The 17,250-nt window shown below is 41.6% G+C and overlaps 1 protein-coding gene across 2 annotated transcripts in view; it reads left to right on the top strand.

Moving 5' to 3' along the window:
- Window positions 1-456: 456 nt before the first annotated feature.
- SPOPL (speckle type BTB/POZ protein like) overlaps window positions 457-17,250 on the top strand; it is a 33,374-nt gene continuing 16,580 nt past the window's right edge. For both annotated transcript variants that reach the window (XR_005257559.1, XM_038142455.1), the window contains exons 1-4: window positions 457-711; window positions 15,551-15,685; window positions 15,864-15,985; window positions 16,251-16,402. Coding sequence is in view for 1 of the 2 variants with exons in the window: in XM_038142455.1 (XP_037998383.1) it covers window positions 15,608-15,685; window positions 15,864-15,985; window positions 16,251-16,402 (352 nt within the window). In the remaining variant the exon portion in view is untranslated. The remainder of the gene's footprint in view (window positions 712-15,550; window positions 15,686-15,863; window positions 15,986-16,250; window positions 16,403-17,250) is intronic.

The raw sequence follows: 17,250 nt of genomic DNA, 5'->3' as shown, positions 1-17,250 counted from the left end.
CAATCCCTTTGTCCCAGCCCCTCACGAGAGGCGTCCCTCCCTTCTGGAGGGGCAAGAGAACACGAGGCCACGGGAAGGCACAGGAAATTCCACCGGAGCACGGGGAAGAGCTCCTTTCTGGAACAGACTGCCCGGAGAGGGTGAGGAGCAGAGATACTCCAGAACCGTCGGGACGCAGCCCTGCGCCATGTGCTCGGGGATAGCTCTGTGAGCCCCGATGAGCCTCTGGGATCCCCGGCAGCCCGGGAGCGTTCACCTACAGCGTTTGGTTTGGTTTGGTCTGGTTTGGTTTGGTCTGGTTTGGTTTGGTTTGGTTTGGTTTGGTTTGGTTTGGTCTGGTTTGGTTTGGTTTGGTCTGGTCTGGTCTGGTTTGGTTTGGTTTGGTTTGGTTTGGCTCGGCCCGGCCCGGCCCGGCCCACAGCGCTGCCGCCCCGCCCCGCGCGCGTTCCCGGATGGAAGCGGCGCGTCCCGCGGCCGCGTGACCGCTCCCTCCCGGAAGTGCGGCGGGAGCGGGGCCGTGCGGGAGCCGGGAGGTGCCGAGCGCGGGGCGGGCACGGCCGGGAGCAGCGGGACTCGGCGCGGGCAGCGATGCGGCTCCGCCGCCGCCCGGGCTCGCCGCCTTCGCCTCCCGCCGGGCGCCGGTGACCGTCACAGCGTCCCCGCCCCGGCGGAATGAGCCCCGCCGCGCCGCCCCGCCAGCGCCGCGATCCGGTACGTGCCGGGCCGGGGGTGCGGGATGAGGGGGGAAAAGCCTTTGTTGCGGCCTCGGGCCCGGGGCAGCTCCGGGAGGTGCTGCGGGAGGGCCGGGCCGGGCGGTGTCGGCTCCGCGCGGTCCGGGGATCCGGCGATCCCCGCGGGCAGCGATGCCCGCCCCGGGCTCCTGCAGGCCCCGGGTGAGCGCTGCCCGCCGCTCGGCCGCCGAGAGCCCCGCGGAGCAGCGCGGTGTTTTCCGCCCGTGCCCTCAATACCCCCAAGTGCGGTTTGGTTTGGGAAGTTCGCGCCGTGTGAGGAAGCGAAAGGAGGCGGGGGGGTTGTGTTGGTCGGAAGGTTGCTCTGGTTGTTCGCCGTCTTTGGGCTGCGGCAAAGTTTGTAGGGTTCGGTGGATGGTGTGTGAGGAGAGCTCCCCTCGGCTCACCGGCTGCGCGCACCATCTTAGTCGTGGTCAGGAAGTGGAGTTGACTCAGGCTGGTTTCACCTGATGATGTCGTCTGCTGAAATTCCCGGGAGTCCGGGGAAAATTTGCATCACACTGAGGCTGTTCGAGGGCAGAAGTAGGTGAGAAAAGCGTAAAGAATGGAAAACGGCAAAACAAAGGAAACAGCGGGAGCGATATCGATGAGGTCTCGGTGTTTTTTTAGCTGTTGGATACTGAAATCAGCACTCCGTTTTAAAACGTAGCTTTGCTTTGTGACTGTATTCTTAATTTCTTTTCTAAATTGGTGTCAAGAGTCATAGTGTTTGAACAAAAAGAATTGTCTTGAACCTCCTGCCAGGAAGAACAATCTGTGACAGTGTCAAGCAGGGTCCTTCCTTATTCTTATCAGTTCTGCAGAAAGCATTATTTTGATAGATATCCCATATGGTTACAGGAATTTTTACCACAGTGGTTCTGAGCTAAACCATTTGTATGACTGCCAAGGCATTTTGTTATAACCATAAGAAAAAAAGGTTAAGAAAAATGTCTCCTTTTCTATTTTTTACTAGAAGTTGTATTATTTCTGGAAATAAATATCTCTTTTCAGAGGGGGACTTAGCAGTTACTGTCACTTCTGAAAGTATTTTACCTGGCTTTTCTCTGGGCCTTCTGGGATGTGTGGCCAGGACAACCATAAATGTTTGTGAAGGATTTCCAGTATGTGTCAATTGCATGGTTATTTCCCCCTCACTCTGTAAGGGGATATTTATTTAAGAAAGGGAAAATAATTTTTAAACAATATGCCTTTTGTGTGTAAAGTTGCAAACTTGTCAGGCTTTGGTACATCAGCAGAAACTGCGTTTAACTCTCTTCTGGAAATCTGAGATTTTAAATATCCAGAAATATCCTTGGTGTTATATTCCCTTGAAACAGCTTTCTGCCAAACTTTTAACTTTGGTACTTTGCAGCCTGCTTTTAAACTGTCAGTGAAAATAAAGAATTACATTCTGTACTTGCATAGGCGGCACAAGCTACTTGTTGCTATTAAAAACTTGTATATGCTATAGACAAATATAAAATGAATTTGAAAAGCTACCAAGTTTTCTTTCTGGCCCTAATCACTGATTTCAGCTGTGAGTGCATGCTGTTGAAATCACATAAAACTACTTTTTTTTTCCTCTTTTTTTTTTCCTAGGTTGTATTTCTCTGTGTTTCTCTGATGTTTTTTGTGCCTCTGAAGGCACCTAAACATAAATATACAGTCGAGAGAATAAAACCAGTTGTCATTATCAACATAAGTTGGAGTGGAGAAGAAATAGCTGAGGACATCAACAGGAAACAGTTGACTTGCACTTAAATCTCATTAACTGCTCGCTTCATTCATTCTTCCCAGGTTTTCTGCATGCATTGGCAGACAGTCTGCATTGTTTTTCATATACAATCTCTTCACATCTGTTCACTTTTTTTTTCTCTTTATATCCCATGCCGTTGCAGAGGTGGAGGTAATTAGAAATTTGTCCTGTGGAATGTTTCCAGGTTCTTTGATATGCCCAGGCATAGGCTTCTGTGTGTCTTGCCTTACAAAACCACCTCTGCCTGCTTTTTTCTTTTTTGTTGTATTTTCATGTTGATGACAAGTGGATATTTTTGGTGGTTTTTTTCTCACAGTTTTTGTGACAGGTTCATATGCTCCTTATGGGCATTTCTGTCTCCTTGTCAAAAGCAGTCTGCTTCCTGTGTATTTAGCAAAACCTGGTTGAGACTAAGGATGTCTTAATTGAGATTGTTACACTTCCCAGAAGCAGCAGCCCTGTACCTGTAGTCAATAGAATCCTGGGGTCTTCGAAATTCTGTGCTCCCAGTCAAAGTGTGAAGACTGCATTTTGTCCCGTGTGTCCTGGGCCCTGCATTTTTGGGATGAAATAGAAGGCACTTGCCTCAGTGCTTGGCTTATGCCTGTGGTCTCCAAGAGCCTCTTGTGCCTTGGCTCTTGGCACTGGCGCAGGTTGCCCGGAGAAGCTGTGGCTGCTCCATCCTTGGCAGTGTCCGAGGCCAGGCTGGATCATGCATGGAGCAACCTGGGATAGTGGAAAATGTCCCTGCCCATGGCAGGGGGGTTGGAATTAAATGATCTTCATGTTTCCTTCAAACCAGTCCACGATTCCCTTTTCCCTCTACAAAATACATACATATTCATAAGAGACCTTCCTTCCTTTGATTTCTTGAGAAAATTTCCAGTTCGTGTTCGTGGGACATTCTGTTGCTTCTTGTCCCACTCATATCAAAAGGCTTCCTACTGGAATTGTCCCTTGATGTGGAAGTAGGAAATCTCTCATTCAGCTTGTGCTCAGGTACTTAGTGGAGATTTGTTGCAGCTCTGTGAGAGGTGGAGGTGTTTCAGTGGTGGTAATTTAGATGTAGTTCTTAACTGAGACAAGATGGTCGCTTGCCTCAGTTCAGTGAGTTTCTTAAGAAGTGTGTGTAACTGTGTTACAGAGTGACTGTTTTGCATAAATGTGGGGTTTTGGTAATGTTTAAGCTAGTCAACTTGTGTGGTGGAATTTTGGCAAGAGTGTATGTTCAGTATTGGAAAGATCTTAACCTAAAAACCCTCAGCTGGAAACATCAACTCTTTTGGTTCCATTTTATCCAAATTTTTATAGCTTTCCAATGTGTTTTTTGGTAGCCTGGCTTAAAATTTTTCTTTATCAGCTGCAAGGTTTTTTATGTTTTGTACAAGGAATCACTTTGCAACCATGCATGTATCTGTCAACGTTGTTGTGATGAGTGTTTGCATATAGCATTTGGGAAATGTAGTGGAAAGTCAGATACTCTCTCAGCTGATTCAGAAAGTCATTGGCATGGAATAATCCAGAGAGCTCACATGTCCAAATTCCCTGAATTAGATTACTTATCCTTGACAGTGCCTTGCATCTCCCAGAAGCCATTTATCACCTCATTTTTTTGGTGAAAAATATGACGCATGCTACTTGTAATTGTAACAGTCTGCATCAGCTAGTCCACCGTGGTTCGTGTGGCATTTGCTCCTTGCACTATATTGTAACTTGAGTTCTTAAGTAGTTCAAGGGTGAAGTATCATTTGATGTGTAATTTACCTGTGTGCTTTAAGAAAAAGCAATTGTGTGCCAGGGAGAATGCAACAGAGTAGCTCTTGGCATAGGCATTGCTGCTGCTGGTGGAGTAAATGTCTCCAGCAGTTGGGAAACTTCCAAAGTTCATGGGGTGGGAACCTCTTATTGTTGTGCAGTGGAAAGGATCACTGGGTGAAACTTGGGAGCCAAGCTTTCTCTTGGCCTCCTTCCTGGTAGTTCCTTTAATGTTGGTCCCCTCCCAGGAGCTCACTTACCAGTTGGTCAAGTCTTTTGCAAAATCGATTTGTGAGTAGGGCTGCCAGTGGAGATGAAGGGAAATGGGGGGTGATGACTTGCACTTGATTTCTTTCAAATGCCTTGTTTTCTTGTGTGCTGAATGTTCAGCAAATTAATTAGACTTGGGTGTCTCTAAAAGGGTTTGGGGTGGTTGCGTCAGCAGTTGCTTCCTGAACAACTGGAATTGAGCTCCTCTGGCCTGAGGAATAGCTGGTATAACTTTCTCCTCTGGTGTTCTACTTTCTAGCTCTCTGTTCCATGCTGACTTTTTCTTTGGAAAAGTTCACAAAAGCTTTCATTTTCCTGGCTCTCTTTGTTCAGATTCGGTTTCTAACTGATGAATCTGCTTTCTCCATTAGTATGGCCTGTAGCCTATAAAATACAGATGATTTCAGTACACAGAGATTAAGTTAAATATCACTGGGTTAAGTCAAAGTAAAATCTGATCTCAAGTTATTTGTTGTTTCAAGCACCTAATAAATTAATCTAGTGATTCAGATTAGCCAATTATTCCTCTAAATTCTTTGGAGGAGACACATGTTTACTGTCTTCACAAAAGACAATTACTTCATATGTAGACATTACCTCAGCAACAAAACTATCACTCTTCAGTGGCAGATTTTCTTAAATTTTAATACAGATAGATTCCTTGTTAACTGAGATTAATTTCAGAGTTACTTGTTTGTAATCAAAACTCTTGAAGATAAAACCAGAACTTATTTGTAATGAATTTATAAAATGAGTGGTTAATATAGTTTCTTCAGCTTTATGGATGGAGCAATATGTAATGAAAAGATAAAATTTTAGCTCCTTTTTGTGAGTATCAGATGTACCAGTGGGCACACTGATACTTACATGTCAAGTTGAGTAACTGTTCTCGTAACAGGACAAAATAGTCATTTTAACTAAAACGTCTGTGCTGGGTGCAAAGTTACTTGCAGCAATTATTTGTGTACATCTGGATTTATACCTCCTTTTAGCTGTTTTTTTTTCATGCATTTGGAAAGTTCTGCATAGTGACTATCTGAACTTATTTAAAGCCATATTATTTCAGTTCTGGAAATGTTATTCTGAAGACGAAGCTGTCTGAAATCTCTGGCTGATTTGTGTGATTGCAGGTTAATGCAATGCATTGCTGTACTGACTGTCCAAGTGGGTGTGATCTCACTCTTGGATCTGGCACTGCACTTGGCATATGGTGGTTTCAGAGGAATAAAATGTATGAAATCTATTTTCAGTGGGTTTTCTGATCTCTGCAGAATATGTCAAGGTAGATTTTTTTGTTTATTTATGTGCCTATAGTGAGCAAATTTAAATTAAAAGTAGCAGCAGAATAATGTTTGTGTTGCGATGGGTGATATAGTTTCTAAGAAACTGAAACTTCTTACACTGAAGAAGTTTGAATGAATAGATTTTAGACGAGTTTTGCAAAATCCACTGGGCAGGTGGTTGATCCAGGGTAAAAAATACAGTAAATAAATCTGAAAGATTTGAATTCATACTGTTGCATCTCATGAGAGGCTTGTGACTAGGGGAGGTCCTGTCTTGCTTACGGCAAAACCCAGCATTTTTAGTAACATTCTGCTGAAGTGGGGGTTTTCCCTTTTAAAAAAAGAGGGGAAGGGAAGAGAGAAGGAAAGCATGATATAACTAGAAGTGAAAGAAAAGCTTCCATAGGCAGCAAACTGCTCAAAATCTGTGTGTGGCAAACTTTATACTCAGAGTTAGTTTCTATGATTAGTTATATTAATAAGATCATCAAGAAAAATCCACTTTTATTCTGTAGTCAGTGGTTTTGAATATTGTTTTACAAGCCAGGCATCATTTTTAATGATTAAATAGCAGTTGTGTTTGGAAAGGTGCCATCCCCTCCAACAAGTGCGAGACTCTGCTCACTGAGTGCTGTGGGGAAAGATATATGGCAATAACATCATCAAGTGTTAGTCTGGGTTACTAATAAATTACAGTGTCTGAGCCTTCAGAGGTTTCCAGAGTCACTTGTAAAGAGGGGCTCGGCACTTGGTGTTGGCTGACTTCTTGATTTCCTGGTAGTAAATCTCTTTTTTTCCTGCTGTTTGTTTCTCTGCTCTGGGAGAGCATTTTTCCGTGGCAGCGCTGCGTGTGTGGGGTGGGATGATTCACTGCGGGGCTGTGTCTCCTGTGTGTGCATGGAGGCAGAAAGCAGCAGACTCAGATCTGCTTCTGGTCTGCCTTGTTTGACAGCACCCAAGATGAAACCAAATCTATTTACTCCACAGCCAGGCCACCCCGACAGGCCTGTGCCAGCCTCTTTGCCTTGCTGCTTACTTGGGAAATATTCTACTGTCTTGAGCAACTAAGAGTGTGTAAGTGGGGAAACTTACAGGAAACTGCCAAGCTTTGGATTGTTTTTGTAGTGGAAAAAGGCATCTTAAACAAATTATATCTGAATGGTTCTTAAATCCTGAAGTATAAGGAAAACAGTACCTGGATGTTTTTTGAATGGTAGAAGTTGTCTACTTGTCTTAGAAATTCAGAAGCCAGTTTCTGCTGGACTAATTCGTGAGCTGGATTCAATCATCCTGCCACCTCAAGATATTCTATGATTCTGTGAACTTTTAGGATTTTCTTTATCACTGTGTGTCTAAACCAGTTTAGCTGCAGTCCAGTCCTGAGATGTGAAGTTTTGCTGTCATTGATGGCTTTTAGAGATTACTGCTTCATATTCACCAAAGCAAGTGTGTGTGCAGCTCTACCTCTTGGCCTGCCTCTCTTTCCTAGGATGTGTCTAATCAGCTGTTGGGAATTAGTTCCGTTTCAGGACTGTTGGGGCAAATTAACATCAAATGCAATTTGGTCCTCTGGCAGAATTGAGTTGTAGGCCTTTTTTCTTAATCTCCTAGCTTTAAAATATCACTTGTTTTTTGCATTAAGTCTGACACACAGGCGTAGAGGAGGCTTGAAATGAGCTGTGACTCTCAGAATCTCCAAGATGCAGCTGTGTGCAAAAATGTGACCACTGCTTTGCCGTGAGAGGTAACAGGGCAACGAATGACTGATCAGCCCCCTCCTGAGAGCATCTGTGAGTATGAGCTTTTGCCTGCTGAAAGCAGTTGTACCAATTCAATGTGAGCTTTGCAGGTGATGCCAGTCTGCAGAAGTTAATGAGGAGAACATTCTGCTGCTCGTTCCTTTGCAGCAAATGACGATGCAGCACCTGTCTCCAGAGAGTGCAGGCCAGTGCTTTCCACAAGTCTTGTGGATTTTAAAAGAAAAGAAAACCAAAACAACCCAAATCGCCCCAGATAGCTGTGAATCTGCTGAAGATATTTCTTTGTTACAATTGGAATCAGCTTTCTGTTGGCTTATCCAAACTCCTGTTCCAAGTGCAAAGAAGAAAGTTAAGATTAGCATTTTCGATTTGGTGAACTCTTGATTGTGTGTAACCGAAGCATTTAGGGAAAAAATGTCTTTATTAAATATACTTTTCACATGTCAGTGATTTGTTGGAGTAAGAGTAATGGAGTGAAACCAAGGAGGGGAAAAGATCACTTTGGCTGTATACCAGGAAACAACCCCCGACAGCAATAGATTATTTGAATAGAATATTTTCCCAAGAGGAACTGTGGTGGAAATACACCTCTTTTGGGTCCTGTAAAACTAGACTGGGCAATGAAAATGAAAAATGCTGCAAGAAATAATCTTGCATTTCTTCTCCAGGGAAATGCATAGATGACTGCTGTAGGGGCTGGTCTGGGATATCTAATACAGAGCACAGTGGGTTTCCTGTATTACAGAACAATAATGCAAGGCTAATGCTGAGGGATTTTTATCAGTGAGCTTGGCTGATGTAAATTAGACAGTTTTAGCTCCAGCTCTGCTGAGCACTTGGGCTTTCTCACAGCTGAGGTAAAATTCAGCTTTATTTTTCAAAGCCTTAGGACAGGAAAGAAAATTAGGAGAAAAGCCTGAAAGTAGCATGTAAGCAACATTACAGTTTTTACAATCAATAGTATTACCTTGCTAAGTTTGAGCTGCTAACTTCAGAGTCATCAGTCATAGGTACACCATCTTCCTTCAGAAAAGTTGGGCATTTCCCACGTGCTGGGTTATGCCTTGCTGGGGCTTTTTTGCTGCAAACACCATGAGGATGTGCTTTTAAATTCTGGAGTCTTAGTTGCAGCTATTTTGAGATGTCTGTGACCCCAGCTGCCTGCCCTGTCTCTGCTGGAGTTTACTGTCCCCAGGCAGGGGTGACAGGGTGTATATGGAGTTTCTCAGCTGTCACAGCCCAGTCCATGGCAGTATTTTTTTCTCACTGGAAAAGTGTGGAGAGACTCATGAATTGGCTCGTGGTGTGGCTGCTGATTGTGTCTCCTGGCAGGGCGCAGGCTTCCAGCAGAGCTGTGGGATGGCAAGGGTGACATGGTAAGCATGAAGCACACAGGAACAGCCCGAGCTTCTGATTTAAGCCCCAAAGTTTGTGTAAACTTAGTTGCTATTGCGTGGTTCCAGAGCAAAAATATACTTAAATAAGCATTTTTAAATATCACGTTCTAAAAAAGCCTCAAATCTTTCTAAGTGTTTTAGGCTGCTGCTTCAGTAAGTGTCATAGGGGGTTTCCTGTGTGTAGCCCAAGTGCTGTTCCCTTCTTTTTCCCCAAAAAGGAGAAATGTTTCATGTTAGAAGTACTACAGATAACATGAAGTGTAGTGCCCCCTTAACCTATAAGTTTTCTAACTTAGGGGATGGATGTATGTTATTGCAATTGTGTAAGTGTGAGTAATTCCATTCACTCAAATGATGCAGTCAGTGATGGATGAGGATTAAAATCAATAAATGCTGAACACTGTATTTAAATTTTCATAGGTATATCTTAAGAGTGTTTTCAGAGGAGATAATAACTGAACAAATTGGAAAACTGCCTGAGCTTAATAGACCTTTCAGGCATCTGTTATTGTGTTGTGGATCATCCAGCAGGAAACATAGCTTAACAGTTAGCTGTTTAGGAAATACAACATCAATTCTTTCAAAAAGATAAATTGTAAAGGAATGCAAATCCTCCTAATTAAGAAAACAATCCTATTTTTTGCAAAGTTCGTTTTGTTTTTTTTTTCTAATTACTGGTAAAAAATGTAGTAATTTATGTAAACTTAATTAGCTTATAAGACAAACGCTTAAAAAAAATTCAAGCCATAGGCATTTCATGCCACCAAATAAGTGTGACCCAGGTGGTGGGTGGCTGTTACACAAATCTATCTGTGATCAATGAGAAAGGAACATGGCTTTTTTCACTCTTAAATAGCTTGGCCTTCATAAGGTGCTGCTGCCTAGGACTGTGTGATCCAGCTGTGTCCAGGTGGGGCAGTGCAGAAATAACTTTGTCTTTGGCCTTAGAATGTCTTTCACTTCAGACATAACTATTTTGATTGGGTTTGTTTCTTTCTTTCATTTTTATATTCATAAATATATTCTTCTTCAGCTAAGAAGTGAGAAGATGGTGGTTTTTCCTAAGAATTTGCCTTCTTTGTAATTTGAAACGAAACTGATTCCTTGAAGAGATATTGATAGTTTTATATAAAACACTTGCGTATTAATTATATAAATCAATGTAATACTTTATTCACTGATCATTTAATGAGAGGAAATGAAATAAGTATCTCTGTAACTACACCATGTTTATTTTGAATGGGTTTTTGGGAATTGATGTTACTGAATGAAGAAGGACTTATTTCGGATTTTTTTTTTTGAAAGCCAAACCCTCAAAATTTCATAAACTATATTTGGTTTCTGAATTATGTATTTACTAGGAATAAAAAGTTGGATGGACAGAATGTTATTTTCCAGTTAAACTTCAGAAGGTGATCTTTATTTCACCCAGTGATGAAATATCAGTATTTCCAGAGAGGGGACAAGAAGTTAATTCACAAGAGCTTTGCATTTTGTGCACTATTGAGCCCTGCTCAGGAAAAGACTGTCACCATCCAAGTGGAATATGCAGTAAATGCAGTTGGAATTTGTTGGTGTGACCCTGGAAGGAGCCACTGTGATCCTGGAGGTCTGAGCCCTGGGAAGAAGGGATGCTGGAAGGAAGAGGCTCAGCAGGACCTGATCACTGAGTTCACAACGTGCTTTTCTTCTCATTCTTGAGGGAGCAGGACTGGGTCACTGATTTGCTTGGAGAACCATCCTTGGTTTGATTATGACAGGCTGGATTTGACTTTTGGGGTGTGTTGGGTACCCTGCAGAAGACAGTTTGTTCAGCCATCCTACCAGCAGTGTTCTGGCTGCAATCCCTCACTGAAATACTGAGTAAACCATTGCTGTTAGTGGTTCAATGTGCAACACCTCGTGTGCACCTGCTGCACTGTGCCTGCCCTGGGAGAGCTCCTGGCATCTGCTTCCTGCACTGAGCTGCTCCTAAGGACAGACAGGGCCAGCATCCTCCTAAAAGGGCCTGCATCCTCCTAACAGGGCCCAGCATCCTCCTAACAGCCCTTCAAACAGCTTTATCAAGTGTTTTGTGGGTTTATTTTGGGAGTGTAGAAAATTCTTCTTTATATGTTCCTATGTATGCGGTGCTTTCTTAACAAGCTAGTCACTTTTTCAGTGAAAAAGTTAATTCCAGCACAAAATGCAAGAGACTGGGAGTGTGCTCTTGTCTAGCTCTGAGAAGTTGAAAAGTAACTTTGTTTAGAATAATGGTGATAAATACTCAATTTCAGACAGGGGAAGCAAGATATTTTTGAAAGTCATGCTATTGATTTAGGAAGTAACTTTGAATCTTAAGATCTCTTCGTAAAAGTTGGGAAAATAAAGATCTGGTATGGCTTTTGATGAAAATCTGTGCAAATACATTTTTTGGAAGGTAGTCTGTGCTTTCTTTACACTGTATGTGCAGGTAATTAATTCACAATAATCAATTTCACATGGCTTTAAGTTTAGCATAAGTATTTGTTTGACTAGGAAAGCACTTCAGTTAATTCCCAAATAAAAAGTGCTTTGAGAAATCTCCTTTTTTAATGTTATTTCTGCCTACTTGCTCACTGTAGGAGGATGAGCTCCTGGAAGATCCAAATTTAGCAGAATCTGGTCTATTTGCAGAGCGATTATCAAGTGAAGCCAATACCTTCCTTGACAGACCAGTAGAAGAAGTGATAAGCCCATCATGTTTGGGGTCTGGAAGTACAAGCAAAGAACCTTTGACCTTTTCTTCTTTCTTTTTTTTTAACACTAAGTGTTCAATGAAGACAATGAACACAAACTCTGAAATAAATCAGCGCTGGCTGCTGTACAATATTCAGTATGAGTATATCAGTTCATTAGAAAAAACTCCAAACAAAGGAACTTGACACCCTTTAAAAATACATCTCATTTTCCTTTTGAAAACCAGAAACTTCTTTTACCCTGTCCATTAAAGCTTGTTTTCCTGTTCCCAGTGCATGTTTGCCCTGATGGTCAGACATTTGTGCCTGGCAGAATGGCCACACAGACTGGTTTGTTGGGCTGTGTCCAGACAGGCACAGCATTGCCTGAAATTCTTGGAGCTATTGTCTGATAATGTTCCCTCATTTCTGCTCCTTTGTTCATGATAGCCTGCAGAGTAATAAATGCAGGTTCTAGCATGAAAATTGTCCCTCTAAGTTGTTTCATCCTGTGGATAGCAGACCTGTCTTCCTGCACTTCACTGATTTAATTCCACCCAGTCATTCCCTGACTGGTTTTGTGAACTACAGCTCTCTCTGTTCCCAACCATTTGGTCTAATAGGCTGTGATGAGGGGTTGGTACTTGGAAAACCATTTTGTCAGAGCTGATGACAGTGACTGATCAATGATTCATAAACAATTTCTTCAGAGTAGTATTTAGTCTCCTCCCCACATGGAGCACTGTAGAGCAAAGGGTTGCACCTCTGTTCTCACCTTCAGGCTGCCTGTGCAGGGTCCACTTTGCCCTGGTGACCATTGGTGGCCACTCAGTGTGGTGTGGCTGTCAGTCTACAGACTGCAAAAGTCCCTCTCCAAACACCTCCAAAATCCTTTGATTTCAGGACAGCATCTTGAAAGCTTGTGCTCTCTCTCACCTTGTAGCTCTGGTAAATATCCACATCACCCCACCCAAATCCCAATTAATTGATTAAGTAAAGTGAAGGGCAGATCTGCAGCACTGCTAAACCATTTCCATCCTTCTCCCTGTCTTTTGGTAGATGTTAACAGAGCATCAGAAGCTCTGTATATTCATTCTCCCATTATTCAGTTTGTCTTGGTTGGTCCTTTGTTTTGTTGAAGTTGTGTGCTCAGGCATACTGAAAAATACAGACAGCTCCTCAACACAGACTCCCAGTATCAAGGATTTAAAGTTACTGCTTTCTGCCAGTTTTCTCAGTCTAAAAATGTGTTTGGCTTAGTAAATCCATGCAAAAAAATTGAGGTGTTAATCTGTTCTTCAGAGCTGTATCAGGAGGTCATGAGAATCACTTGTCTGGTGCTAGTGCTATAAAGGGGAAACTTTACAAAAAGCTGAGGCTGTTCAGAAGGACCTGAGAAGTGTACTTAGGTACAATCAGGCCTTCCTTAGATAAAGGCCATGCAGCAGGTGGAAGCAGCCTCTGAAGCACAGCTGCCATGGCTAGAGCAGGTACAGAGACAAGGCAACAGATGGACCTGAAAATAATTGCAAATAACTACCTTTGCTTAAATTCTCAGTGAATCAAGCTGATTTAGCTGTGAGATGGGAGTGGGCAGATAACTGCTGGTAGCTGGCCCAAGGTCACTGAACACTTTCTTAAAAGAGATTGTGTACAGCAGTTATTTTCAGGCTTTTCCAATTTAGAAACCCCTCCAGAGCAAATTTGGCTCAGATCTGCTGCTCCTTCATGGTTACTGGGAGCTGACTGGTCTGATGGGCTGGAGAATTGAGATACAAATGCAGTCCTGTGCATCTCATGCAAATGGCAGAATAAGGAATGGGCTGTATTCTTCTTGCTTTTAGCTTTGGAGCATCAAGGAGCAGCAAGCAGGGTCAGTAAGACTGAGGTAAGCTGTTCTAACCCTTTCAGGATATGGTTCTGTGGCAAAATCCATTGCACTGGGGGAACAGCTTCAGTTGTCGTCACTGAGTAGGATGTGCTTCCAGAAATAATGGTAATATAAGTACTAATATTTGCTTTATGAAAGGAAAAGTTCATATGTATGAATTTTACTCTGAATGGTTCTGTACAGAGAATCAAAACCAATTGTAAACATGTAAGCATGTTTACCAATCAAAACCAATTGTAAACATGTAAGCATGTTTACCAATCAAAACCAATTGTAAACATGTAAGCAAAAACTCTGTAAACACAACATGCACAATAGATGTGTTTCCTACTTAAAAAAACATGAAGCAAACAAGTTTGGTTATCTTAAATTTAGGGACGATGTTGGTTTTTCATTTATAGAAAGTACTAATGAAGTACTAACATTCAGTACTACTGAATGTTGCCACAACTACAAATTTTATTTGGGGAGTATTCATTTGTTATAGACAGCTGAATTGTGTTTATGATTAGTTTTCAGTGTCTCAGGGGTCCATATCTTACGGGAGACCTATTCAGTATTTTGTTTTCACCCTGTCATAGCAGATCTATTGGCAGAGATTCATTAAGGCTTATTATTATAAAGCATCTGCTTCCTCATCTGGTAAAAACTGAGAATTAGCTTTCTTTTCAAGCTCTTATACTTCTGTGATTCAGAGCAATCACCTGTCAGCAGGCTTTGGTGTGGAAGGGCTGCTTCATACCATGAGTGAGAAGCAGTACCAGAAAGGCAGGGGGGGAAAACATCCAGTGAGGATCGCAGTATTTCACAGAGCAGAATTCTTCCTGTAGGAATAATAAACTTGTTGCATCATGACTGAATTGCACGTGCTCTTGCAGTGTGTTTTTACCAGTGTTTGCATAAAACCTTGTTTCTAAGTGTTGCTCCATCCCTGGAGAGTTCCATCATGATTAGTGATGTGCAATCGCATCTTTTGAGGAAGACAATTAATGCTGTTCTATCACAACTAAAAAGAGCTGTACAGTGAAGCAGTCAAATGTTGCAGAAAGATGGTTGCTTTTAAGTGATAGCAGGATATGTTTAAAGAAACTTTCTGTACTAAGAGAAAATGTTTTGTGGCAGAAATAATGGAATGTTTTTTTCTGGTTTGATCAGGGTTCATTTCACTTTTTTAGCAATTTAATGAAGCAGCTGAAGTGAGATGCTGTGCTTGGGACAGAATCTGCCCACAGCTGACAGCCAACCCTCCCTTAGAGAAGAGCCAACCAGGAGCCCAGAGCTGCCCTCTCACTGCCCACCTTCTTTCATTGGCCAGGCCAATTTCTGCTGTGTAGCCAGGTGTGAGGGATCTGGGCAAGTGGCTCAGTTCCTGATGGGCAGGAGGAGCTACAGGAGTGCTCTGTTAGGTGGTGGTAGTTCATTACAAAATTGCTTCATTTTTTGTTAGGAGTTGAGTGAAACGGTTTTCTGGCTTTGTGTGATTATAGTTCTTCAGCTGTGTCTGTTGGTGTTAAAGATCTGTGAAAGAAAATACTGCTTGAAATGCAGGTTTGATTTCTTACCCTCCATTCAGAAATCTCAGGGTTGTGTGAACCTATTCTACTCCCAGGTGGCTGAGTGTTCTTGTGAATTATGTCTGGGTGAAAACCTAAGGCATTGTACTAATGACTGAGTGCTCTGGCTACTCTGCAAGTCAAAGGAGGAGAGCCTGAAGAAAGTTATAACACTTCTGGAGTGGCCAAAGTGGTAATTTGCAAAGGGGGTGTTGAAATATTGTCATTAGTGGTGGTGTGTGATGCAGAGGTGCTTATTTTTATAAATTATTGTGTGAGGGCTCAGCCTGCAGGTTTTGAGCACCAGTGGTTGTTAATGTGTGACACCCAGCAGAGCCATTGTCCTCTTTTCAGGTTTAATTTTCAGACGCATCATTTAGTAAACACAGTAATACGAGCTTTTGTATTTCCCACGCCTAGAAAGGGTGAACAAAATGTATGAATTACTTTTTTTTTAGGAGAATTACTGAAGCTTGGATTGCTCTCTTGATACTATAAACCTGCAATAAGTGGCAATGTCAAGGGTTCCCACCCCACCTCCTCCTGGGGAGATGTCCAGTGGACCTGTGGCTGAAAGCTGGTGTTACACCCAGGTAATCTATATAAATTCCAATGGCTTCATTTTCTTTTATTGTTATAATAATTGTTAAAAAAATGAAACTAAAGTTATTGACATATTGAAAAATTATAGCTGATGATCTAAGTAGTTCTCATAGTTAATGCTTGATGTGTAAGTTAAATTTTCTTAACATTTTCTGATCTTTTGTTCAGGTTAAAGTAGTAAAATTTTCATACATGTGGACCATTAATAACTTCAGTTTTTGCCGTGAAGAAATGGGTGAAGTTTTAAAGAGTTCTACATTTTCATCAGGGCCAAATGACAAAATGAAGTGGTAAGGTCTTTATTTGAGCAAGTGCTTTGGCTTTTGTTTTGGGGTTATTTTGCTCACAAAAAATTGTAAAGTTAAATCAAAAATAAATATTAAAACTTGGACACTTCTTGGAGGGTTACTGTAGGTAATGGATTGGTTCTAATTTCAAAATGTCAGCAATCACAATGGAAACATTTCAGTAGAATTTATGATTGTGTCTTGTAAAAGTATTTCTGAATTTATTCTGGGTACCATTAAAAAATTACAATTTCTCCATTTTTTTCAGGTGCCTGAGAGTGAATCCAAAGGGATTAGACGATGAAAGCAAAGACTACTTGTCATTGTATTTGCTTTTAGTCAGTTGTCCAAAAAGTGAAGTCAGAGCAAAATTCAAATTTTCCTTGCTGAATGCTAAAAGAGAAGAAACAAAAGCAATGGGTAAGGGAATGCTAATGTGGTTTTGTAAGAACATCAGCAATGTTATTTTTTTCAGTTGAGAGCAGAATTTAATATTGAGATAAACTTTTAAAATACCTTTTTTTAAATTTCCTTTTAGAAACATAATTATAAAATCCTGTTCATGTTTCACACGTTTCTGATCACTGAGCTATGTTAATTCTATCCTGAGCAGTATAAATGACAGCACATTGCCAACTGCTGTCACTCCAGGTCCTTGTCACTTAGTTTTTCCAGCAGATTATTCTTGTTTCCTGTTAGGAGAAGTGTATTTGCTTGTTTGTAGCTACATTAGAAGTGTTCAATTTCCATTGTTAAATAGGATAAACAGAGATGGCTGGATTTTTTTAGGCATCCTTTACAATATTTTGGTCTATTTCAGCTGATTTACAGTGTAATCAGTTTAAAAACATGTGCCATGTACCCAAGGAATTAGAAGACCTTGAAATAACTGATGATTTAAATTAATTGTTTTGTTGATATGAAAAATGTATGGAAGGCTCTTAGTTTCAAACTTGTGAGCACAACCTTCATTGGAAATGCTGTTTGGGAAAGCTGGGATTCTTGTGGAAATGAATATTTAATGCTGATCTGCATTGAATTTGTTCTGCTGCAAGTCCTGTTGATGGAAAATATCTATTTTACTTCCCTTCTTCTACTCCAAGACCTAAGAGTTGTTTCAGGTCCTGTTGTGCTGCAAATTCTGCATTTCTTGCAAAAAATCTGTAGTTCTGCTGTGTTTATACCCAAAGTTCATGCTGTTTCTCCTTAAGTAACTAGGCCCACTTGTAATCATCAAATTAAATCCACAGAACTGAGTTCAAATGTAA

The sequence above is a fragment of the Motacilla alba genome, chromosome 7 (genome assembly GCF_015832195.1).
Source record: "Motacilla alba alba isolate MOTALB_02 chromosome 7, Motacilla_alba_V1.0_pri, whole genome shotgun sequence".
Taxonomy (NCBI): Eukaryota; Metazoa; Chordata; class Aves; order Passeriformes; family Motacillidae; genus Motacilla; species Motacilla alba.
This window is presented reverse-complemented; position numbering and strand designations above follow the sequence as displayed.